Here is a 23,665-nt window from a genome sequence, read left to right on the forward strand (position 1 = left end):
AAGAGATATGCCCCCCTATGTTTATTGTAGTATTCTTTACAATATCCAAAACATAGAAGCAACCTAAGTGTCTAGTGATACATGAATGGATAAAGAAGATGTAGTATATATACAAAATGGATTTTTACACAGGCATAAAAAGAATAAAAAGAAATCTTGTCGTTTGCAACATGGATGTATCTAGAGGGTATAATGCTAAGTGAAATAAGTCAGTCAAATACAAATATCATATGATTTCACTCATATGTGGGATTTAAGAAACAAAACAAATGAACAAAGAAAAAAGACACAAAAACCTCAGACTTTTAAATACTGAGAACTGGTGGTTACCAAAGGGAGGTGAGTAGGGGGATGGGTGAAATAGGCGATGAGGATAAGAATATACATATCATGAGAGCATTCAGTAATAGAATTATGAGTCACTGTATTACATACCTGAAACTAATATAACACTGTATGTTTATTGGAATTAAAACGTAAATTAAAAAAAATATATTAGCTGTAGGTTTTTCATAGATGCCCTTTACTACATTTTAGAAGTTCTCTTCTTTTTCAAGTTTATTGAGAATTTTTATTATGAATTGGATTTTGGCTAATGCTTTTTCTATATCTATTGAAATTATTGTGTGGTTTTTATCTTTTATTTTATTAATATAGTATATTATGTTAATTTATCTTATAAAATTAAACTATCTTTACATTGCTGGTTTGAATGCCACTTGATCAGAGTATATAATCCTTTGTATATGTTGCTGGATTCAGGATCAATCTGACTTTGGAAGAAATGCAGAAATTAGTCAAGTGAAGTAGTCTTTACAAAATCTTGTTTTTAATGATATTTTTTAAAAATTAGAAAGTTCAGTTATCAGTATCTTTTGTCATTAGGACTAGTAACCCAAAAGATTGAAAGCACTTCACAAATATAATCTATGTTGCAATTAACAATGTAGAATGTGTTTTGAAACTATACATTCTTCTAATGTTAAACAAATATTTTATTCACCTGGATAAGGACTAATTTCAATTTTGTGATACCTGCCTATTCATTTCTTTTTTCTTTTAATATTTTAATTATTTATTTTAAGAGAGAGCCTGTGTGTGTGAGTGGAGGGAGGGGCAGATGCAGAGGGAGAGAGGTTACCTCCCATGCTGAGTGTAGAGCCCAACGTGGGGCTTGATCCCACAACTGTGAGATCATGACCTGAGCCGAAATTAAGAGTCGGGTGCTCAACTGCCCGAGCCACCCAGGTGCCCCTTATTCATTTCTTAGTGGTATATTTTGAAACTATAATTAATTTTATTTCATTACTACAATTAAAGGATCAAAGTCTCTTATGACCTTTCTGAAAGACAAAAACTCAGAAAATTCAAACTGCAATTTTCATATCTAGCTCTTGTTTTGAACAGTGAACATTATGGATTTATCCCCATTTTCATCCTTTTCTTTCAAAATGAGTTTGAAAAGATCGTTCTCTTTTTTACAAGCTAGAAAGTGTCCTTTGTACAACGAAGACTCAAATTGTATCTTATCATCATGGCCTGGAACACTTCTCTGAAAGAATATGATGTCATTTCCTTCATCATTGATACTATCCGGAGGACTCATTTTCTACAGAGGGGAAAAAAAAAAAAAACATGGTTCAATTTTTTAAGGGCATGAACAGTTTGAATACATGTGGTTTATTTTGAAGTTTATCACTACACAGAACTAAAGAAGTTTTTATTCTCATGAGTTAAGAAAAAACAAACCTTTCAATGTAACATTACTGATCTCCCCTCCCTCTTATTTATCTATTTATCTATTTATTTATTTATTTTAAATTTTATTTATGATAGGCACACAGTGAGAGAGAGAGAGAGAGGCAGAGACATAGGCAAAGGGAGAAGCAGGCTCCATGCACCGAGAGCCCGACGTGATATTCGATCCCGGGTCTCTAGGATCGCGCCCTGGGCCAAAGGCAGGCGCTAAACCACTGCGCCACCCAGGGATCCCCTTATTTATTTATTTATTTTTAAATTTATGATAGTCACACAGAGAGAGAGAGAGGCAGAGACACAGGCAGAGGGTCTTCTCCCTCTTAATTCCAAATCTATTCTTCCTGTTTACTCTTGCTTTTCCCACCATTGAATGCACATTCAGGTTTAGGCTTGTAGTTTCTTTTTTCCTCTTCCCTGAGTGGAGTCCATATCTGGTCAAGACGAAGTAGAGTTCCAGCACAGACCAGCTGTTTGTGCTGTTAGTTCTTGTCTTCTTCAACCATTCACAGCTAAACAAGTTGATAACTCCACTCCTAGGCATAAGCTAGCTCTTGTGAGCCAAATGTGAGAGAGGCAGAAAGTGGCATCTTAGCTTCTTTCTTCCTTCAGTGGGGCCAAGGACTGAAACTTGCTATAAATAGATCCCCTACTTGTACTGGGGCCAATGCCTTGGGTTCCAGTATAGCCTTGCTTATTGGCTGAGACAGTACTTTTGCTCTGCCAAGCACTCTAGTTCCATAGTAGATTTCAATTTTTATCCTGACATTGGCTGGGCCCTACCCTGAACCAAATGTTGACTCCTATATCTTTCAGCCACAGCATAAGGTTTTCTCAAGGATAGCTAGATCATTTGAGACTATAATCCTGCTGGTCACCCAACTGTACTTTTCCTATTATTGCATCATATTTACTTCTTGGGATGGGCTAGAAAATGTGAGGATCACCTGAGATTCTTTCCATGTTAATCCCAGAGCCAACAGACATTTTGATTTTAATTTTGAACCCTTGATAGGAAAGATTACCCTGATCCTAAGGAACTGATGGAAAGAACTCCAGACCCAAAATAGCATTCCAGCATCCTCTCAAGATACCTGAAAGAATCTGAGTGGAGGGGGCTACCTCCAAACTTCTCAATCAGTGGAATTTATAGGTCTAACTGACCTTTGTCCTTTATCAACAAATGAGAGTCCTGAACTGATGACAGTATAAACAAGTTCACTCCAAGCTCATAATTCTATGCCTGTCTACAATATACCAGAATTTAGGAAAAGACCCCAAACTGAGGGAGCCAATTTGGGACTAAGCTAAAGTCTAATGTATAAGTAATAGATCATCCCTAGTTAAAACTCCAAGAGGTCTAGAAATATTAGAGAGAGGTAAACCTTTTAGTTCAAATCTAGTGTGGAAAATTATTGTTGAAGGTAGAGGTGTGGATAAGCAGAATAGGTGATCTCTAACTAGTTCGATGTCCTATTTCAGAACAAAGGCAAGGAAATCTTGGGGCAGTGGCTCTCCTCGGTTTTAGTGTTGATTATTCAGAGCCCTCTTTGAGAAGGTGCACAAGTGGACATGGAAACAATCCCAATGACCTTGGCGAACCCTCAACTTGGAAAGGTCTACCTGGTGAAACGGGTGCTCCAAGGGCCTAAAGTATTCTTTACATCAGGAGGAATTGAATCTGAACCCAGGGAAAGGGAAGCTTGATCTAACGTTTAATTATTTTGGTCCTCTCCCAAGTGCACTTGTAAATCTGAGAGAACCCTGACCCTGCCTGTAGTATAAACAAAAAATAGACACTGACAGTAAGCTCTTGAAGCAAATCCCTCTTGGTGTCATGAAGGTTCCTGCCCAAAGAAAATCGGGGATAACCAGAAGCACTAGGACTTTATAGCTAGTAACCAACCCAGAAAGGTGAGCACATAATGGCAGCCAGTTGTGTTTTACAATCTAGAATTTAGTCTATATTTATAATCATGACTAAGATCCTTATTAATGGGTGGAAGACAGATTAAAGAACATGCATTAAAAATTGTCCTAGGGATCCCTGGTTGGCTCAGCGGTTTAGCACCTGCCTTCGGCCCAGGTATCACAAAAAAAAAAAAAAAAAAAAAAAAAAAAAAAAAAAAAGGTGTTCAAGTAATGATACACCCATTTAAAATATTCAAAAAAATAAAATAAAATAAAACTGTTCCTAAATCCCTCCTTCCCACTAAGTATCACCTGAGTCCTTCCATTTGCTATGAAGCTAATGAAATTTAAATGTCAGAGCCCCTCACTTGTCTTCCTAAAGGCCTTTTCTTTCTTTCTTTTTTAAGATTTTATTTATTTGTTCATGAGAGACAGAGAGAGAGAGAGGCAGAGACACAGGCAGAGGGAGAAGCAGGCTTGAGCAGGTAGCCTGACATGGGACTCAATCCTGGGTCTCCAGTATCAGGCCCTGGGCTGAAGGCAGCACTAAACCGCTGAGCCACCGGGCTGCCCAGGCCTTTTCTTATTCTAAATAAACCATCAACTTTATTACTTTGGTGATTTTTTATATTCTCTTTCTTTAAAAGGGCTGCCCAAATTATAGAAGCTTCAGGCTCTCGAAGACCTGGATTTGCCTAGTTCCTACTCTACGCCGAGCATTATTTCCATCTTAACATCCTCCCCAGTCTCTCTCAACAAGACTGCTTACAGGTTAGGTTCATCCGTTTCTGAATCTGCCAACACAACTGAATTAGTTGTCCTCTACCCCTGAAGGCTGGAGCTTAGTCAAGTCCCTCCTTCCCTTCTGAGTTTGTTGCTAAATAATAACGTGCTTAACCCACTTCAGCTCATTTGTTAGCTCTCAGGCCTTGAAAGCCATTATGATAACTAAGCTTCCTGCCTGTCAGGTCAACATGGGAGATTCCAACTGCCACCAGAAGGGAGTGGCACTCTGGTTGGAAGGCGATGGCCTAAGGGCACAGCTAAAGTTGGAAGTATTTGTTGCATTGGTCTTCCTTGGAGGATATATTTTAATCAATTAACTAATTAATTTGAGAGAAAGGGAGAGCGCACAAGAGCTGGGGTGGGGTGGGGAAGGACAGAAGGAGAGGAAGAGGGAGAGAGAGAAGGTAAGGTGGGATCTCACATTCCTGAGATCAGGACCTCAGCTGAAATCAAGAGTTGGACGCCTAACCAACTGTGCCACCCAGATTCTTTTTTCTTTCTTTTTCTTTCTTTCTTTCTTTCTTTCTTTCTTCTTTCTTTCTTTCTTTCTTTCTTTCTTTCTTCTTCTTTCTTTCTTCTTTCTTTCTTTCTTTCTTTCTTTCTTTCTTTCTTTCTTTCTTTCTTTCTTCTTTCTTTTTCTTTAGACAAGAGGGAGGCAGAGACACAAGCAGAGGGAGAAGCAAGCTCCTGGTTATGGAACTTGATCCGAAGACCCTAAGATCATGCCCTGAGCCGAAGGCAGATGCTCAACCACTGTGCCATCTGGATGCCCTGGATTATATTTTAAAATGGCTCTTTCTACCTTCCCAAATGTTCCCTTGACATGTTCACTAAAGTTATAACTAGCTTCCAGTAGGAACTGGGTGACCTTGACATCAGTTGTTTATTGGCAAATCCCCACTTAGCAAGTCTTTCATGTTGTGGATTCACCTTTGAAACACTGTCAACTTGTGAGCATGCCCTGGCTGCTGTTATTGGGAAGAAAGTTTTCTGGGTCAGTCTGTAGCTTTAGTTAATGGTTGTTTATTTGATAATACTGGAGAAAATAGAGAAAAATAATGGAGAAGAAAGAAAAATAAGCAGTGGCCAGAGGTAATTTATCTGACCTTGAGACAGATTAAAGAGCGTTCAGTTGGTTTAAGTGTCTGACTTTTGATCTCAGCTGGAATCTTGATCTCAGGGTTGGGAGTTCAAGCCCCACATTAAAATGTATTTATTCACTAAATAAATAAATAAAGAAAATAACATACACAAAGAAAGTAACATATATCAATTGAAAGTTGAAGGATGTAACCAAGACTTAGGCTAAGAAGCAGGAACAAAATAATTAGGGATTAAAATATAAATTACATTATCATCAAAATTTACAAAGTAGAGGGCTTACAGAAGGTCAGTTAGCTTCATTCTCTGTGTTAGGACTCATTCTGTAAAGTCACATGCCATTCTTTACTAATACATGATAATTCATGTCTGTATTTTATATTATTACTTTATCTATGGGTTGATTATTCAGAAGACTCTGGTTCTGAAACAAGTCTGCCCCTTCTCCCCCTATAGCAGGCTCAGAAAAACTATGATGTTATTGTAATGTTAGAGAGTCTGACAATTTTTAGTAACTATCCATTTTCATGCTTCTCTGCTTCTTGCTACTCTTGTTCTAGATAAAAGGTTGGACTGAGGATATTTGGGTTTTCAAATTTTGCACAAAAACATGACTAAAACAAATTAAGGCTCAGTCTTACCTGAAAGGAAATAGTTTTGTTCTTACAGGAGAGAGTAGACATTGTCTTATACTTCACAGAGATAGTTACTGCCAGACCTCTAGTGAGGCTATCTTTATACATATAGATGATAAATATGGTATGGGGTGCATTATCTGAAACAAACCATTAATAAAGGAAAACACTAGTTAGAAAGAAGTCTTGCAAATCAGTATTTATGGAAATTAGCTTAAGGATAATCCTTAATAGACCCATTACCATTACTTTGAGGTTCAGTCAGTTCAATAGGCACCCTCACATTCTTTAAAACACATTCACAATATGTATTGTAACACAAATGATGCAACTTTTTGAGTGTTTTACAGATCCTTTGAGTTCTAAAAGATTGTTTTTAACTTTATTTATTTATTTTAAAGATTTTATTTATTTATCCATGAGAGACAGAGAGAGAGAGAGAGGCAGAGACACAGGTAGAGGGAGGAGCAGGCTCCATGAAGCCACCCAGGCTGCCCGTTTTTAACTTTATTTTTTTTTAAACTTTTTTTTTATATATATTTTTTAATTTTTATTTATTTATGATAGTCACAGAGAGAGAGAGAGAGGCAGAAACATAGGCAGAGGGAGAAGCAGGCTCCATGCACCGGGAGCCCGACGTGGGATTCGATCCTGGGTCTCCAGGATCGCACCCTGGGCCAAAGGCAGGTGCTAAACCGCTGCGCCACCCAGGGATCCCCTGTTTTTAACTTTAAATGCTAAGTAGAACATTTAAAAAAATCTGTTAAGGTAAAAATTTAGTTTTTTTCAAAAGTGCACAGTCACTGTTTCAACTCTGCTTTAGCTCTGGTATTTAGAATTCAAACCTTGGGAGGCAAACTGATTCACTTTGTAAGGCACTCTAAGTTTCTGGCGTAAGACAGAGTTACCTGAAATGCTTGTGTATTTATTTTTGAGTTTTGAAAATGCTACCAGCAATTTCAGCTATAAGCAGCAGGTATTAAGGATCTATGTAGAGATCCTATATAGTTAATGCTATTAACAAGTGAAGGGATTGATAACCTATATGTAGGGTCACAGCAGGACCTCTAGCAATGTCTATTGCGTCTAATTTTCACCCCAACTAAAAAAATGTGGGATACCCTATCAAGTTTCTTATGAGTGAAATTATTACTACTCCTAGGACTTTTCATCTGAGGATTAGATCTATCAGAGAAAAACAGAGGTAGTTAAATGGAGTGGCTAGAAGTAGTTTATCACTTTTATGTTACAAATATATATTTTTAAAAATACCTGTACAGTCAGAATCAGGCATATCCTCAAATACAGGTTGATTTCCCTCGTTAACGAAGAGGACTTGGTCGTTCAAATTTCGTATGATTGAGAGTTTAGGTTCAAGCTTGCCAAAGTAATCTGATTCCAGGCCTTCTACAATGCACATTAAATATCCTTTAAAAATACGTTTTCCCCCCGCTAAATTTACAAATAAGCATACTATATGTCTTTCAGTTTTCAATAGCTACTGATCATAATCTGGTACAGAAGCAGCTATGATAAAGTTGCACAGTGTTTCTTTAACCCACTTCCAAGAGCACGCCCCAGTTCTTGTTATCACCCAGAACTACTCTACTTTTACAGTTTTATATTCAAATATTCTGTTTTCTAACCACAATGTCTCATTCCTTTAGCTTTCTTAAGCTTTTCCTCTACTTCAGAGTTCTGCCTCTTAAATTTTCTCCCTGTCTAACCTCTTCCTGTCTTCCCTATGCAGCTTGGACCTCGTGGCTCATCATTTTATCTACCCCTTTGCCAGTATCTTAAATCTCGAATTTGTTTGTCCTCCTACTACAAAACCCCAAACCTGGCCGCCTGAGTGTGGCTAGCAAACAATTATAGAAATGTACAAATTGGTGCCATCACAAATTCACCGATACAATGTCAATACATTCTGTTAACACTATTTTTCCTAGTGTTCTTAAGTTTCAGTGCCTAAAATTATTTATAATAAACACATTATTTCTATAATCAGAAAACATAAAGCTCTTTTCACTTTGAGATTTAAAATTCCTCCATCAATTGTATCCAGTCTGTAGCTGGCCTTGTTTCTTTCTTCCTTTTAATAGCTAAGCTTCTGGTAAGAATTGTCTGTATCACTTCCTTACCATTTACTCTTCTACCAATTGCAATCTGCCTCTGCCTCCATTTCTCCATTAAACTGCTTTCGCTGAGATCACCAAATTCCTTGTTGGCAAATGTGATAGACTTTCTGGCCCTTGGTTTTCAAGGCTGCAAAATCTAACAGGGTGCCTATGAACTCCAGCTTGAAAGGCTTTCCTGGGATTCTGTGGCATTCTCTTGTTTTTTTCTCCTTCCTTTTTGGTTACTCTGTTCTTTATCAGCTTTTTTACTGCATCCTTTAAATCCTTTCCATAGAGTTTAGTCCTTGGCTTTCACTTTCTCACTCTATACATTTCCTCTGATTTGTCTTTTTAATCCTATAGCTTCAGATGTCATTTCTATGCATAAGTCTCCTACATCTATATAACCAGCCCAGATTTTCATCCCGAGCTCCAAACTATATGTCCAAGGGTCTACTGGACATTTCCACTAGGATTTCCCACAGACAAGATCCAAAACTAAATTGATGTCTTTCTCTTTGCTCTGCAAACCTCTTTACCCTATTCTTCCTCTTGTGTTTCCTATTTAACTGAATGGTAGAAATTGCCTATGTGAAAAAAAATGTAGCCATCATCTTTTCTTTCTCTCCCCAGCCCCAATCATGTCCTGTTGATTCTTTCAAATATTTCTAAAATCCCTCCACAACTCTTCCTTGGTACCTGCTGTGCCTACCTTAATTCATGTCACCATCATTTCTTACAGGGACTGCAAGAATAGCCTCTTAATTGGTATCCCCATGTCCGTACATCAGTTCTTTATATTGAAGCCAGAAGGAATTAAAATTCAATTTTAATTAAAGTTGAAATTCAGAGAGATGATCATATTATCTCTGAATTTTAACGAGGCACATAGCCACTCAGAATAAAGATTAAAATTTCCAGATTTCCTCACAGCTGGTGTGGCCACATGACTAAATTCTAATGGATGGAATATGAGTGCAGTTGATGTGTGTGACTTCTAAGAAGAGCCTTTAAAAGGAATGGGGTTTTCTTCCCCTTATTTTGAATCCTTTCTTGCTGGCTGGGATACGGACCCAGGAAATGTGATAATGCTTTTCGAGTATGTGAATGTGTTCAACAACCTAGGGATGCTGGAATAACAAGAGAGAAGAAACTTGAGGTCCCAACATCATCAGGCAGTATCCAGCCATACTAATCCTAAATTACTGACTTGGACTTGTGTTTGACAGAAGCATTTCCTATCTTATTCAGTTACTATGTTTTTGGAACTCCTTGTTATGGCAAACCACTCTGAATACCAGATCATGTACACTGTGCACAATGAACTCCTATTATCCCAAAGATAAGGTCCAAATTCCCTATCTTGGAATAAGGGAACCTTCTTTATCTGCGCCCTATTATCATTCTTCTCTCACCATTCTCCTACTCCCATTCTGAGTTACTTTTAATTCCTCATAGCTGCCATGCTTTCTTTCATATCTTGACCTTTGCATGTGGTCTTTTCCCTACCTAGAATACTACTTCTTGGCTAACTCCTATTCACTCTTCAAATCTGTCCCTCCTTCAAAGTGCCCTCCCAGAATCTACTGGACTGAATTAGGTGCCCGTTTTATGTGCTCCTTTTGTGCCTTTGTAACACTTAACATATCGTATTCCAATTGCCTTCCTGATGTGCTTGCTACTTTCTGCGGGAACCATGTTTTGCTCACCATTGTATCCTACTGCTTAACATAGTGCCTGGGATATAGGTATCAATATTTATTGAATTAAATAAGTGGAGAGTAGGGCAATCTTTAAGAAACATGAGGGGTTATATGCCAATTATATCTCAGTAAAGCTGGGGGAAAAATAAACATGAAAAAGTAGTATTTTTTTTTTTCAAATAAATTGCCATCTTCTATTTCCAGTTCAGTAGGATTACTTTAAGAATGGGAAAAGTGCTATTTTTAAGGAAAAGTATGAGAAACTATACTGTGGACTTTAATAACCTGGGGGTCTGTTAGAGGGTCACCGGCCAGACATGGGTATGATCTTACCTAAATACCAGAAGGACAAGGCCTGGGTGCATTCACATCTTAATAAGACTCAGTGACTTAGCCTCATAATTCTGCCTGCTCCACCCTTCCCCAGCTCCTCTATTTCCAGAAATCTCTGGCTCCTGGGCACCTCCCAGGCTTTTTCCCAAAGCATTTCTGAGAGAGAGGGTTGAAGAAGGAAGATTTTCTTGATTTTGGACAACTCTCATGCTTCAATCCCTTTTTCCTCCAGAGAATCAATGATTTCCTGCTAATCTCAGGATCTGTATAACAGGCAATGACTACTTTGTAGATTCTAAGGGCTAGAGAATTTCCTAAGGTATAGAGAGAAACATATTTTGCTAGAGGTTCCTTTTGTATCCCTTAGGGTCATCTTTATTCCAAGGCTGTTCTTTGGGGTCCATATTCCTTTGAGGGAAGATTCGCTTCTCAAATATACTGGTACCAGTTTCTCTCAGCTGAGAGTGGTGATATGAGTGTGTCTGACAGACACTTACTCAAGTAGTTACTTATTTTACAAAGAAAGAGAAATAAATTTATACTTTACCATCACTTTCCGCTAAAGGAGAAAAAAGAGAAACAAAATACGTTAAGTTCTATATTTCAATTCAGAATATTTTTTACCCTATCATTTCATTGCTTTCCTGTCACTCCCCAAAATTTAACCACTATCTTACCAGTGATGGCCTTTGTGGAACTCCATCAGAAATATTATATAATCACCTTAAAGGTCCCATAAAATGAAGCTCATTAGACTTATTGTGTTCCCAGGTAAATTAGATATAAAACCTATATTCAGGGTTTATAAATTTAAATTTTCAGTTAAAATGAAATTTTATAAAATGAGAGATTTGCTCTTAAGTTCATTGTTTCTTTTTAAAAATATTTTATTTGTATATTTGACACGAGAGAGAGAGAGAGCACAAGCACGGGGAGCAGCAGACAGAGGAGAGGGAGAGGGAGAAGCAGGCTCCCCAGTGGAACAGTGAACCTGATGCAGGCTGGATCCCAGGACCCTGGGATCATGACCTGGGCTGAAGGTGGATGCTTAACCGACTGAGCCACCCAGGTGCCCCAGGTTTATTATTTCAATGGAAAAGTCACCTGGGGATTTTCTTTGAAGCTTTCAAATGAAGTCAGCCTTTCAAGTGAAGCCCAACTGCCCAGGGAAGATTAGTCATTAGCACCTGTTTTTGTCAAATATGTTTACCTAAAATGGTGTAACTCACTCACCGAACTCTAGATGTAAGGCATTTCTTATATGATTTGCAGTTTGTTTTGGGAAATTATATTCCCTGAATGTACCCAATTTTGTGGGATTTTCATGATGTGTACCTGAAACCACCTTGAGTTAGCTACTGTTAAAAGTGCCGGGATTTATGGTGGGATGAGGTGCTAGGATGTTGGACATATTGTGGTTAATTTCTAGAGGCCCAATATTTTTTCTCTCCAGAGAAGAGTGTCATTACAGAGAGTATTACAATGCAATTTGGTGACAAAAAAGAGGCACTTAATAGTTCACCTCAACATATTTTCTAGCTGCATACATTTCTGAACCCTCATTTGGCCTATTGCCATAAGCTTACCTTTAAAGTACAGTGTATTATTAATAAATTTCATTTTCACAAAGTTGATGCAATCATCTTCTATTGGGTTAGTAGCCATCTTTATTCCTAATGAAAGCAAAGCATTGTCTATGAAAAGGTAGTGGTTGATACATATATATAAAAAGAATTTTTACTATTTACTGCCTTGTACTACCCCGAATTCAGAAGTCAGTGTATCACCCAGCATGCTGATGAACACTTTGGACACTTAATAAATGGTTGGGTCTTTGCCTTATGAATACACATACTCAGATGTTCTCTTGCCAACCATCAGATATTTGGAATCTAGAAAGTGCCTTTTCATAAAACAGTGTTATAAAGGATGGATAAGTGGCCCACTACTGAACTGAAATATTGTCCTAGTATCTTGGGAGAAATAGAATATCAATATAAATATAAGATGCATGTCATTTAACTACAGATTGGCTCTATCTCTTTCAACCAAAAGGATCACGTGCATGGGGATTCAACAGGATCACTTCATTGTCAAAATACTTAAAGTGAGACAATGATAAAAATGATCCCTTCACTTGGCAGTGAGGGTGAGGCTTGTCATCTGGTGGCTCTTTTTCTCTCTACACAGCAGCAGCAGCAGCTTTAGATCTGGAATTTGGCTTATACTATGCCTTTTACACAAATAATATGTAAATATACAGTATTTCTGTAAAAAACAACAACAAATAATATAGGCCTTGAAAATGTTAAAACTTTTCTTTGCTCTTCTCTTGTGCCCCTACTCTACTCCACTCCACTCCAATATAGTATGTATCCTTCCAGACCTTTGTCTATGAAGCAGGGAATTTGTGAACTTGGATGGGAAAAAATTTACATATTTATTTATACCAGTTTCTAACTGAAATTTAGCAGTTCCTTCCATTATGGTGTAGGAAACAAACAAATTATTGGCAGTACCTGTAATGTCATTAACAGAAATACATATTTCCTATTGTGGTATCTTGAGTTCTTGAAATAAGGTTTGAAATATACAGAAGTGATTGGTCCTCCCAGATTTTGTAATTTATGTGTTAATGAAGAAGCACATAATTATACTATATCAAAATTGGTTAAATTTTTTTGATAACTCCATTTTGATACAATAGATTTCCTTTATAATCCTAAGTATTTAATGTTATGCATGTAAAGATATTATTTTGAGAAGGGATCCATAAATTGCACCAGATTGTGGGTCCATGACACAGAAATGTTTAAGAGGTTCTATCTACTCCAGAGTTCAGCAGTACCTTGGATTCCTTTTTTTTTTTTTTTTTTTAGATTTTATTTATTTATTCATGAGAGGCACAGAGAGAGAACAGAGACCTAGGCAGAGGGAGATGCAAGCTCTATGCAGGGAGCCTGATGTGGGATTCGACCGCGGGACTCCAGGATCATGCCCTGAGCTGAAGGCAAACGCTCAACTGCTGAGCCACCCAGTCGTCCCAGTACCTTGGATTCCTTAGGGTAGTTACGATTGGGACTCTAAGGGAGGTGGTTGGGTCACAGTCGTCGTTGGCATATATAGGGGTATTTAAGCTGAAGGTTCCAGTTAGAGAATTGACTCGAACATTTTTCTGATATAGTCTGCTGAAGCCAGATATATATGGTAGAGGAAGCAGGAAATTAAAACCCAGTTTAAAAACGTAATCCAAATTAGGTTAACCCAAAACCCTTGTCAATTGGTGGCTATTTAAATTTTATCTAGGTTCAGTTCCTTATACACATACAAATGTGGATAGTTATCAAATTTATATAGATATATAATATACAAACATATGAAATAACAGCTAGGGTGGTCTTCTCACAAACTTTTGTTGGACCCTGGCTCACGGGTGCCAACGTGTCCCGGTGGACGCCCCAGAGACTCAGACCCCAGACAGGCAGATGCAATTAGCAAGAGGGTTTATTGAACGTTTGCGCAAACGGGCTCTCCGCCTCTGAGGAGGAAAAGAGCCCCGATTAGCAATTACAGGGATCTTTTAAAGGCAAAAGAACCGCGGGAGTCGCATGGCATCCAGGTTGATTCACAGAGGGTCAACATGAACCTATTCAGGGACATTCCAATCAGGGTGTGGGGGGAAATGGTTTTCTTATTGTAAACAGAATGCTTTTAGTTGCTAAAATTTCAGGAAGGCGCCTGGATGGGCTGCCTCTGGGTTAGGGCTGGCCCTACTTACAAGGGGGGAGGTTTCTTCATTCCCTCCTCTTGTTTGGGCTGATTTTAACCTTAAAATCTTAGGGAACATTTATTTCTTCAGTTTGGAGGGCCCGACATTGCTGAGTTAATACCAGAGCTTGGGTAATAGACAATCTTTCTCGGATGAACTGGAGCAGCCGGTTGAGGACGCAGGGGCCGAAAGTTAGCAGCAGGAGCAGGATAACTAGAGGGCCCAGAATGGTAGAGATTAGGGTGGTCAACCAGGGAGACTGATTAAACCAGCTTTCAAACCAGCCCTGCTGGGCCTCCCGGTCCCTTTGTCTTTTATTTAACCTTTCCCTGAGTTTGGCCATGGAGTCTCTGATGACTCCAGAATGGTCTGCATAGAAACAGCATTCCTCTCCCAGGGCCGCACACAGTCCTCCCTCTTTCAGGAATAGTCAATCCAAGCCTCTCCTGTTTTGAAGTGCTACTTCTGAAAGTGAGGTGAGGGACTGTTCTAACTTAGAAACGGACTGCTCTAGTGTCCGTAGATCCTCATCTACAGCTGTTTGGAGTTCTATATAACGTCGTGAGCCCTGGATCAGAGCAGCTGCGCCAGTACCCACCCCAGTAGCGACCCCTAGTCCCAACACTTTAATGTTATGTAATGGACTCGTATTTTTGGAAAATAATTTACCCAAAAAGTACTAAGTAGTATGTGCAGGAATTGTATGAATTTACTTATGTTTACTAGAGTGAGTAGTGAATCAATGAATGAATGGATTTAGAGGACACTGTTACCTTAAAAAATAATAATATTACACAATATTTGAAATCATCAGTTAATTACTGAGCATGCACTAGGTGTCAGGCGTGGCGTTAGAAAGCTGACAAAACACAATACCTACCCTCCAATTACTCAGAGTCTAATGAGAGACAAATACATAAAATTCCAAAATAGTATAATGAATGCTTTAAGAGCTAGGTTTACAAGAGACCCTCTCTGTGTGCCTGGCGTGTTGAAGAAGATATCTTAGAGGAAGTGATAACTGTGCTGATTTGTAAGAGAGACAGGCATTTTCAAGGCCAAAGGAAAAGCTTTCCACAAAGAGGGAACAGTCTAAGCAAAAGCCAGGAAGCAGGGAATTCTGAGAGACCATGGCTTATTTGGTGCCTCATCATTATTATTGTAGTTGATGGAAATGCCCCTCCCTTCCCATTTTACAGGAGGTAAGCATTCTTGATGATCTCACATAGTTAAAGATTAACTTTTCCTCAGGAGTAAACAGAAAAGTATGTGAAGTGTTATCCTTGGAGTACATAAATCTACAACAACCAAAGTAGTATTCTAGCTTTCTTTCTTTGTTTCAACTTTCTCACCCACTAAAGCTTTGCATAGTGCTCTCTCCACACACTCTATCATGGTGGTACTTTGGCTTTAATCTTGCACCTGTTTTTCCAACTTATTTATTTGGAGATGTTTTTCAGCACAACAGTAACAATACCCCTCGGCACTTCAATAACATTACTATCAGGTATAAAAATATTTAAAATTATGAGAGTAGTGAATATTTTAAAAATACCATACAAAACCTGTATGTCTCAGGAACTTCTGATATATTTAAAGAATAGCCTAGTTTACATAATACTGACAAGGAAGTAGATCATTGTCAGGTATAAGAGACATTTAAATGTGTCAAGCGTGTTTTTTTTTTTTTTTTTCCAAGAGTGTTAACAGTTCACAACTCACTTAGCCTACCGGCTTTGAAATTATGTCATTCTAGATAAACTAATTTGGAGGACTTCACATATTTTCATTATGTCTATGAAGTGAGGCTCTTATTTTTTACATTTCATGAATTGATCCTGCCTAGTTCAATTCATATAAAATGCAACTTGCGATGTAGTTCAGTTTGACAAAACTCTGGAAGGAGATTCAGATTATAAAGACCTGGCTTAAGTAGGCTAAAGAGTTTGAACTGTTTTTCTGAAAAAAATACTAATTTTCTTCAAGTAGGAGAAAGACAAATTTATGTTTTAAAAAAAAAATGGACAGAGCCCAGAAAACAACCTCAGAAGCAATGTTAACAGTTCTGGTAACATTTGATGAAGCTATAAACTAAGGTAGTGGCTGTGGGGATGAAAGGAGATTTAACAGCAGGATTTTTAAGCTGATTGGCTGTAGATCAAATTGGAAGAAGGAGGAACTGCAAGTGACCTCAAAGTTGATGGCTTGGGCAATTTGCTGAGTGGTTATAACTCAAAAAGAGAATGACAGGCTTCAGTAGAAGATAGTTTAGTTTTGCAAATCTCAGAGAGAAGTGTCAGAGAAGGCAAGGGAGAAAGGAATTTCAAAGACAAGCTTGAGATCAAAAGCTGTAGAGCTCACAGTTTAGATACAAGCTCAAACTTGTTCGTTGAACTTGGCAGTTAGTAGGAAGTTTTGGTGTTAGCACAGTATGGGGAATGTGGAGGGAGCAGAGGCACGCTGATAAAGATCTAGAGCAGAATTGGGTGGGGAAGGACTAGAGGTGCAGGGAAATAAGACAACAAATACAAATCATTCTTTTAGGGAGTTTGGCTATAAAGCGAAGAGAGAGTGGGGGAGCTAGGTGGCGGGGGAGGTGGGCAGGGGCAGTATGTAACTTGCAAATTTCAGTTTCTGACTCCAGACCCACAGTCCAACTGTAGGATATACTAATGAATTACTTTCCGAAACATTCTCAAGTAACCTGTCCCAAATGGAAACCAGGGAGTCCTCGACTCCTTTGTCTTAACTGCTTCATAAATACTGTAAATTATAACTCAGAAAGGTCTCTAGAGGGGATCCCTGGGTGGCGCAGCGGTTTAGCGCCTGCCTTTGGCCCAGGGTGCGATCTTGGAGACCCGGGATCGAATCCCACATCAGGCTCCCGGTGCATGGAGCCTGCTTCTGCCTATGTCTCTGCCTCTCTCTCTCTCTCTCTCTGTGTGACTATCATAAATAAATAAAAAAGGGCAGCCCCTGTGGCTCAGCGGTTTAGCGCCGCCTTCGGCCCAGGGCGTGATCCTGGAGACCCGGGATCGAGTCCCGCGTCGGGCTTCCTGCATGGAGCCTGCTTCTCCCTCTGCCTGTGTCTCTGCCTCTCTCTCTCTCCCTGTGTCTCTCATGAATAAATAAATAAAATCTTTAAAAAAAAAAAAAATAAATAAATAAATAAATAAATAAAAAGTATTAGAAATGTCTCTAGAATTTGGTATCTTTTCTCCATTGCCATCACCACTGTTTTATTTATTTATTTACTTTTTATACTGATTAATCCAGTTTTTTAATTTAAATTGAATTAATTAATATATAGTATATTATTAGTTTCAGAGGTAGAATTTAGTGATTCATCAGTTGCATACAACACCCAGTGCTCATTCCATCACCCAGTTACCACCCCCCCTTCCAGCAACCTTCAGTTTGTTTCTAGTGTTAAGAGTCTCTTATGGTTTGTTTCTCTTTCTGATTTTGTCTTATTTTATTTTTCCCCTCCCTTCCCCTTTGATTCTGTTTTCTTTTTTTTTAAGATTTTATTTATTTATTCATGAGAGACATAGAGAGAGGCAGAGACACAGGCAGAGGGAGAAGCAGGTTCCATGCAGGAAGCCCGACGTGGGACTTGATCCCGGGTCTCCAGGATCACACCCTGGGCTGAAAGCGGTGCTAAACCACTGAGCCACCCTGGCTGCCCTGTTTTGTTTCTTAAATTCCACATGAGTGAAATCATATGAAAATTGTCTTTCTGACTGACTTATTTCACTTAGCATATACCCTCTAGTTCTATCCATGTCATTGCAAATGGTAAGATTTCATTTTTTGATGGCTGAGTAATATTCCATTGCATATATACACATCTTTATCCATTCTTCTGTTGATGAATTCACCTGGACTCTTTCCATAGTTTGGCTATTGTGGACATTGCTGCCATAAACATTGGGGTGAAGTTGCCCCATTAGATCACTATGTTTATATCCTTTGGGTGAATACTTAGTAGTGCAGTTACTGGATCATAGGGTAGCTCTATTTTTAACTTTTTGAGGAACCTCCATACTGTTTTCCAGAGTGTCTGTACCAGCTTGCATTCCCACCAGCGGCGTAAGAGGGTTCCCCTTTCTCTGCATCTTCAACATTTGTCATTTCCTGACTTGTTAATTTTAAGCCATTTGGACTGTCCACCAGCACTGTTTTAAATCCAGCCCTCATCACTTCCGACATCTTCTATTTTAATACTCTTTGACTTGGTTTTCCTGCTTCCAGACTCCCTCAGGCTACATACTGTTGCCAGTGTCACTTCCCCTACCAGGCCACAACTTCCCTGCTTTTGTTGCCTGCCAAACCTTTCATTCTTCATCCTTTAAGGCCCAGCTCAAACATTTTCTCTAGGGAAGCCTCCTGGACTCCTCCATTCCTACCTAGTCATTCTTTCCTCAGTGACCCCCTCCATCAATGCCGGTTTATGCTTCTCAAATAGCTCTTACTACAAGATTATTTTGATTACAAATAGGTCTGCCCAGCTTCCATCTGAGTTTCTTTTTTTTTTTTTTTTAATTTTTATTTATTCATGATAGTCACAGAGAGAGAGAGAGGCAGAGACACAGGCAGAGGGAGAAGCAGGCTCCATGCACCGGGAGCCCGACGTGGGATTCGATCCCGGGTCTCCAGGATCGTGCCCTGGGCCAAAGGCAGGCGCTAAACCGCTGCGCCACCCAGGGTTCCCCTGAGTTTCTTTAAAATGAATTGTCCTTTTTTTCTTGTATCCTCAACACCTGGAAAGCTTGTATACAGCAGGAGTTCAATAAATGTTAAATGAATAAATGTTTGCTAGGATAAATTGTGCTGCCATGACAACAGTGTAGAGGGGTTGGTAGAATTTTTTTTGTCTTAAAACCTTCACTCTATCTGAAAGCCGATGAGAAAGAGAAGGAAAATGAAGAAAATCTGAAACATATTTTATTTTACTTTTAAAGTGATTTTACTTATTTGAGACAGAGAGAGAGGGCATGCATGCTTGAGGAGAGGGGTAGGGAGGAGAGGGAAAGGGAGAGGGAGAAGATCCCGGGCAGACCCCATGCTGCTAAGTGGAAGCCCTATGCAGAGCTCTATCTCACAACCCTGAGATCCTGATCTGAGCCAAAAGGAAGAGTGAGATGCTTAGCTGACTGAACCACACAGGTGCCCCTGAAATATATTTTATAAAATAGAGTAACTTCTTCAATATTCTCCCTCTTTGTTTTTTTCTCTATTGATTTTTTTATTTCATGTGTTTATTTTTAATTCTTTATTTCCTTGCCACTCTGTTAGATCTCAATACAGCTAAGATTACAAATGTTGTGCCCCCTTTCACTCCTCTCCTCAATTTTCCTCTTTTGCTTTCTTATCCGTGTTCCTTTGCTTTCTTAATTCTAGTCTATGAAAATTATAGTTCCCATTGGATAAAGATACTTTGAATATCTCATCTACAATTCTCAGATTATTGACTTTTTCTTTTTTTAAAGGTACAAACCACCTTGGAACGATCCTCTGGGGAATATGCACTGGAAATTGGTTCTTTGAAACAAAGCCAGTTTTAGTTATACAAGCCTTGGAAACCAGCCAAAGGCTAGGGAATGGTAGAACTCATGATGGAAATTAGGTGGTGGGCTTTGCAGTCTTGCCTGGGGCGAGGGACTTAATTTGGAGAGTCTCAGTTTCCTCATTTGAACAAAGAGGAAGTTGAATCGTTAATTTTTCAGATCTTATCCAACCCAGCGGTCTGTAATTCTAGATTCTAGGTAAGGCTGCAAGGAGAGAAACATTTGTACGTGGCATATATGCTCGTAACCACTTCCTCATATCTAAAACAATATGTAATGATTGAATATTTATTATATAGCCAGCACTGTTAACCCATTGGAATTTAAAAACATACTATTAAAGTAAAAGTGTCTTGAATTTGAAAAGCAATCACATTTATCCTTGCTGTGGAATTACAATTCTGTGGCATAGGCATGTCATGAAGTGAAGAAGCATATTACCTAGTTCCCTAAAATCAGGTACGTAGTCATCCTGATAGCAGCAAGATCAAAACCTAACTATTCAGTTCTATAAATCATTTCGTTCTTAAAAATGTTGCCCTTTTATGAATATATGCATGTAGGTGTGGCAGAAATGGGATGGAAGAAGACCTAGATAAAAATTTAGGTAGTTAACGATAAAAGATGTATATGTAATCAATGGGTACATACAGACTCAAAGGAAAAAGCAAAAATGGAACTGATGTAGTTGGAATGGCCTTGTGTGAAAAGGAGAATCAAATTTAACCTTAAAGAATGCTTAAGATTTGAATGAATGGAAAAGGAGGTGAAAGAACATTTATGTGATCATTAAAACAATGTTGTGGTGGAGGGTGGACTGAAGGAACCATATTTTAGACTGTAGTGAAACAATCCTGCTGTCCTCTAGTGGACTCAAGGCAGGGTGGGGTTAGAGAGGGCTTTGGAAATCACTGGAAGAATGTGAATTTATCATCTATTTATCTGAAGTTTATTTATTTTTCTTAGTTAACTTCTATACCCAGTGTGGGGCTCAAACTCAAGACCCCCAGATCAAGAGTTGCATGTTCTTCTGACTGAACTAGCCAGGTGCCCCCGGAAGAATGTGAATTTAATCTTGCCGGCAATAGGAATGCAGATTACTGAGCGAGCAAATGCATTATGAAAAAGACAGAGGCAGGCTGACACTACTGTAAGAATTCATGTAGGAATTCACAATATTCATGTAGGGATATTATGAACAGGCCAGGTTATGAAAAATATTGTGGAGGATGATTTAGCTGACATAGTCAAAATTGAAGTAGCTGGACATAGGCAAAAAGAAAAGAGTTTAAGGGCATCCTAATTTTTGTTAGTCACACTTCAAAACAGAGATTTTTATTCAGCCCTTTCCTTCTTGTAAAATAAAATTCTCCTGGGGAATACTATAATTTTGTAAAACTGTAGGCCAGCTAAGGGTGTTGATGCAGATTCTATCCAAATAACCAATCTTGGGCAAAATTTTTTGTTTGCTTTTAGAATCATAGATTCAGAGTGGAGACTCCCTTTGGAGAGAAGCTTACTTATTTTATCACTTATTTTTTTTAAAGATTTTATTTATTTATTCATGAGAGACACACAGAGGGACAGAGGGAGAGAGGCAGAGACACAGGCAGAGGGAGAAGCAGGCTGGCTCCATGCAGGGAGCCCGACATGGGACCCGATCCTGGGTCTCCAGAGCCTTGCCCTGGGCTGAAGGCGGCACCAAACCCCTGAGCCACCTGGGCTGCCCCTATCACTTTATTTTTTTTTAAACAGATTTCATTTATTTATTTGAGAGAGAGAGAGAGAGAGAGAGAGAGAGCACAAGCAGGAGCAGGAGGGGCAGAGGGAGAAGCCGACTCCCCGCTGAGCTGGGACCCCCCCCAGAGCGGGGGGGGGGAGGGGGGGATGGATCCCAGAACCCTGAGATCATGACCTGAACTGAAGGCAGACACTTAACCCACTGAACCACCCAGGCACCCTTATTTTATCATTTTAAAGCAGCGATTCTCAAAGGGCTAATGAGGTCAAAGCTATTTTCATCACAATTTCAAGATATGATTTGTCTTTTTCTTCTCATTTTCTCAGGGGTGTACAATACAGTTTAGCAGAGGCTACATTCTGTGTGATACTGTATAGATTGAACGCAGAAGCAGATAGAAATGCAGCTGTCTTCTATTAAGCCAGACATTAAAGAGATCCATAAAAATGAAAAACAATGTCACTCTTTAGAGTAGATTTTTACAAATATACAGTTATCTATATTAAAAATATTATTTATGCTAACCCATGATGTGCTTATTGCTATTTTAAAATAAATTAAAAAGTCACTATTTTTTAAATTTCTCAGTTTTAATTTCTAACACAGTAAATGACAGTAATACAGTAAATACCCTAGAAGAATAAAACTTTTTCAGGCTCCTCAGTAATTTTTAGGAATGGAAAGAGGTCACAAGACCAAATAGGTTGAGGACATTTGCTCAAAAGTGATACACTCCATTGTTGGTTAAAAAAGAGAAAAATCTTCCACTTTGACTTTGCTATATGTTCCCTACATTGTTACTGCCTGGCCATCAATTAGTGGTGTCACAGGACTCACATTGCTCTCAAACACTTTTCTAGCTTACTTACTTTTAAACCATGACTCATTTCCAAACAAAGAGGAATGATATTTCTTACCTGTGCTCGATAGTTTCCTATAAGAGGAAGGGATCTGGAAGGTTTGAGGTCTCTTTCTTTTCCTGAGGCTGTGTAGATGGGAAAAGGTGGCAGCTGAAGCAGCCAGGAATGCAGAAAGCATCGAAAACAGAGCCAGCTGTCGTCTTATCTAATAGCCATCTGGGGGAGGAGACCAAGTGTCTGGGGGAGGAGACCAAGCGATTGGGAGAAAGGAGGAAGAAGGTGGAGGGAGGAGACTGCTATGGCACGCCTTGGACCTGCCGTCAAATGTGGGCTCTTTCCTAGGGCAAAAGAACTTGAAGTACTGTTAGAGAATATGGGTATTTCTTTTCATGTAAAATCACTATTTTAATGAAATAATTTCTTCTGTAAAAGTTGGAGTTTTGGGCCTTACAAAGCTTGTGCCTCTTTCAGAAGCACTGTACTTCCAAGACTCCTCCCCCCTTTTTAAAAGATTCCTTTTTTTTTTTTTAGATTTATTTATTTTAGAAAGAGTGAGCATGGAGGGGATAGAGGGAGAGAATCTCAAGCAGATGCCCCACTGTGTGGGGAATCTGACTTGATTGGGATGCGGTGAGTGCAAGGTGGTGGTGGAGGGAGACTATCTCTGGACCAATGAAATCCTGACTTGAGCTGAAACCAAAAGTCAGACACTCAAGAGACTGAGCCACCTAGCTGCCCCCTAAGCCCTTTTAGAAAAGCACCTGCGTGGCCAATTAGAAGCATCTTTTCTCATATTAAACCCTGTTTTGAGGGACGCCTGGGTGGCTCAGCGGTTGAGCGCCTGCCTTTGGCTCAGGGCATGATCCCAGAGTCCCCAGATTGAGTTCCACATTGGGCTTCCTACATGGAGCCTGCTTCTTCCTCTGCCTGTGTCTCTGCCTCTCTCTCTATCTCACATGAATAAATAAATAAAATCTTAAAACAACAACAACTCTGTTTTGAGCCTTTCTATTCACACTTTGGCACAAAACTCCTTATCTTGCGGTGCTGAGTAATCAGCCCTATTAGAATAGTCCCTATAACGTAATATAGCACCTAAAATGTAACTTAAAGTAAAATATTACAGCCTTGGAAATAATTAGCAGATACAAAGTTCCTTGGACAATTTTCTCTTGAACATGTGCTAAATTGTATTACCTTGCTAGCAAGGGAATTAGCAAAGCAACTTTTTGTTTTTGCTTTTTTTGTGCATATAGAGACTGTATAGAAACAGAGGGGTTGGGCAGCCCCTGTGGCTTGGTGGTTTGGCGCCGCCTTCGGCCCAGGGTGATCCTCGGGATCAGGGATCAAGTCCCATGTTGGGCTCCCTGTGTGGAGCCTGCTT

The 23,665-nt window shown here is 39.1% G+C and overlaps 1 protein-coding gene across 1 annotated transcript; it reads right to left on the reverse strand.

The window, feature by feature from the left end:
• On the reverse strand, nucleotides 1-22,498 carry IL18 (interleukin 18). The gene is made up of 6 exons (XM_055306138.1): nucleotides 22,339-22,498; nucleotides 11,928-12,014; nucleotides 10,889-10,900; nucleotides 7,461-7,595; nucleotides 6,195-6,328; nucleotides 1-1,609 (listed from the first exon to the last, which is right to left on the reverse strand). The coding sequence occupies exons 1-6, from the start codon at nucleotides 22,457-22,459 to the stop codon at nucleotides 1,388-1,390; spliced, it is 711 nt and encodes a 236-aa protein (XP_055162113.1). The 5' UTR covers nucleotides 22,460-22,498; the 3' UTR covers nucleotides 1-1,387.
• Between the last annotated feature and the right edge of the window lie 1,167 nt (nucleotides 22,499-23,665).

The sequence above is a fragment of the Nyctereutes procyonoides genome, unplaced genomic scaffold, assembly GCF_905146905.1.
Source record: "Nyctereutes procyonoides isolate TBG_1078 unplaced genomic scaffold, NYPRO_anot_genome, whole genome shotgun sequence".
Taxonomy (NCBI): domain Eukaryota; kingdom Metazoa; phylum Chordata; class Mammalia; order Carnivora; family Canidae; genus Nyctereutes; species Nyctereutes procyonoides.

Excerpts from the sequence above, each read along its gene's own strand:
- IL18 (XM_055306138.1), bottom strand. The coding sequence starts at position 22,459 with ATGCTTTCTGCATTCCTGGCTGCTTCAGCTGCCACCTTTTCCCATCTA. Across the intron at positions 12,015-22,338 it reads TAGGAAACTATCGAGCACAG|GAATAAAGATGGCTACTAAC; the intron begins GTAAGAAATATC and ends TGCTTTCATTAG. Across the intron at positions 1,610-6,194 it reads ACAAAACTATTTCCTTTCAG|AAAATGAGTCCTCCGGATAG; the intron begins GTAAGACTGAGC and ends TCCCCTCTGTAG.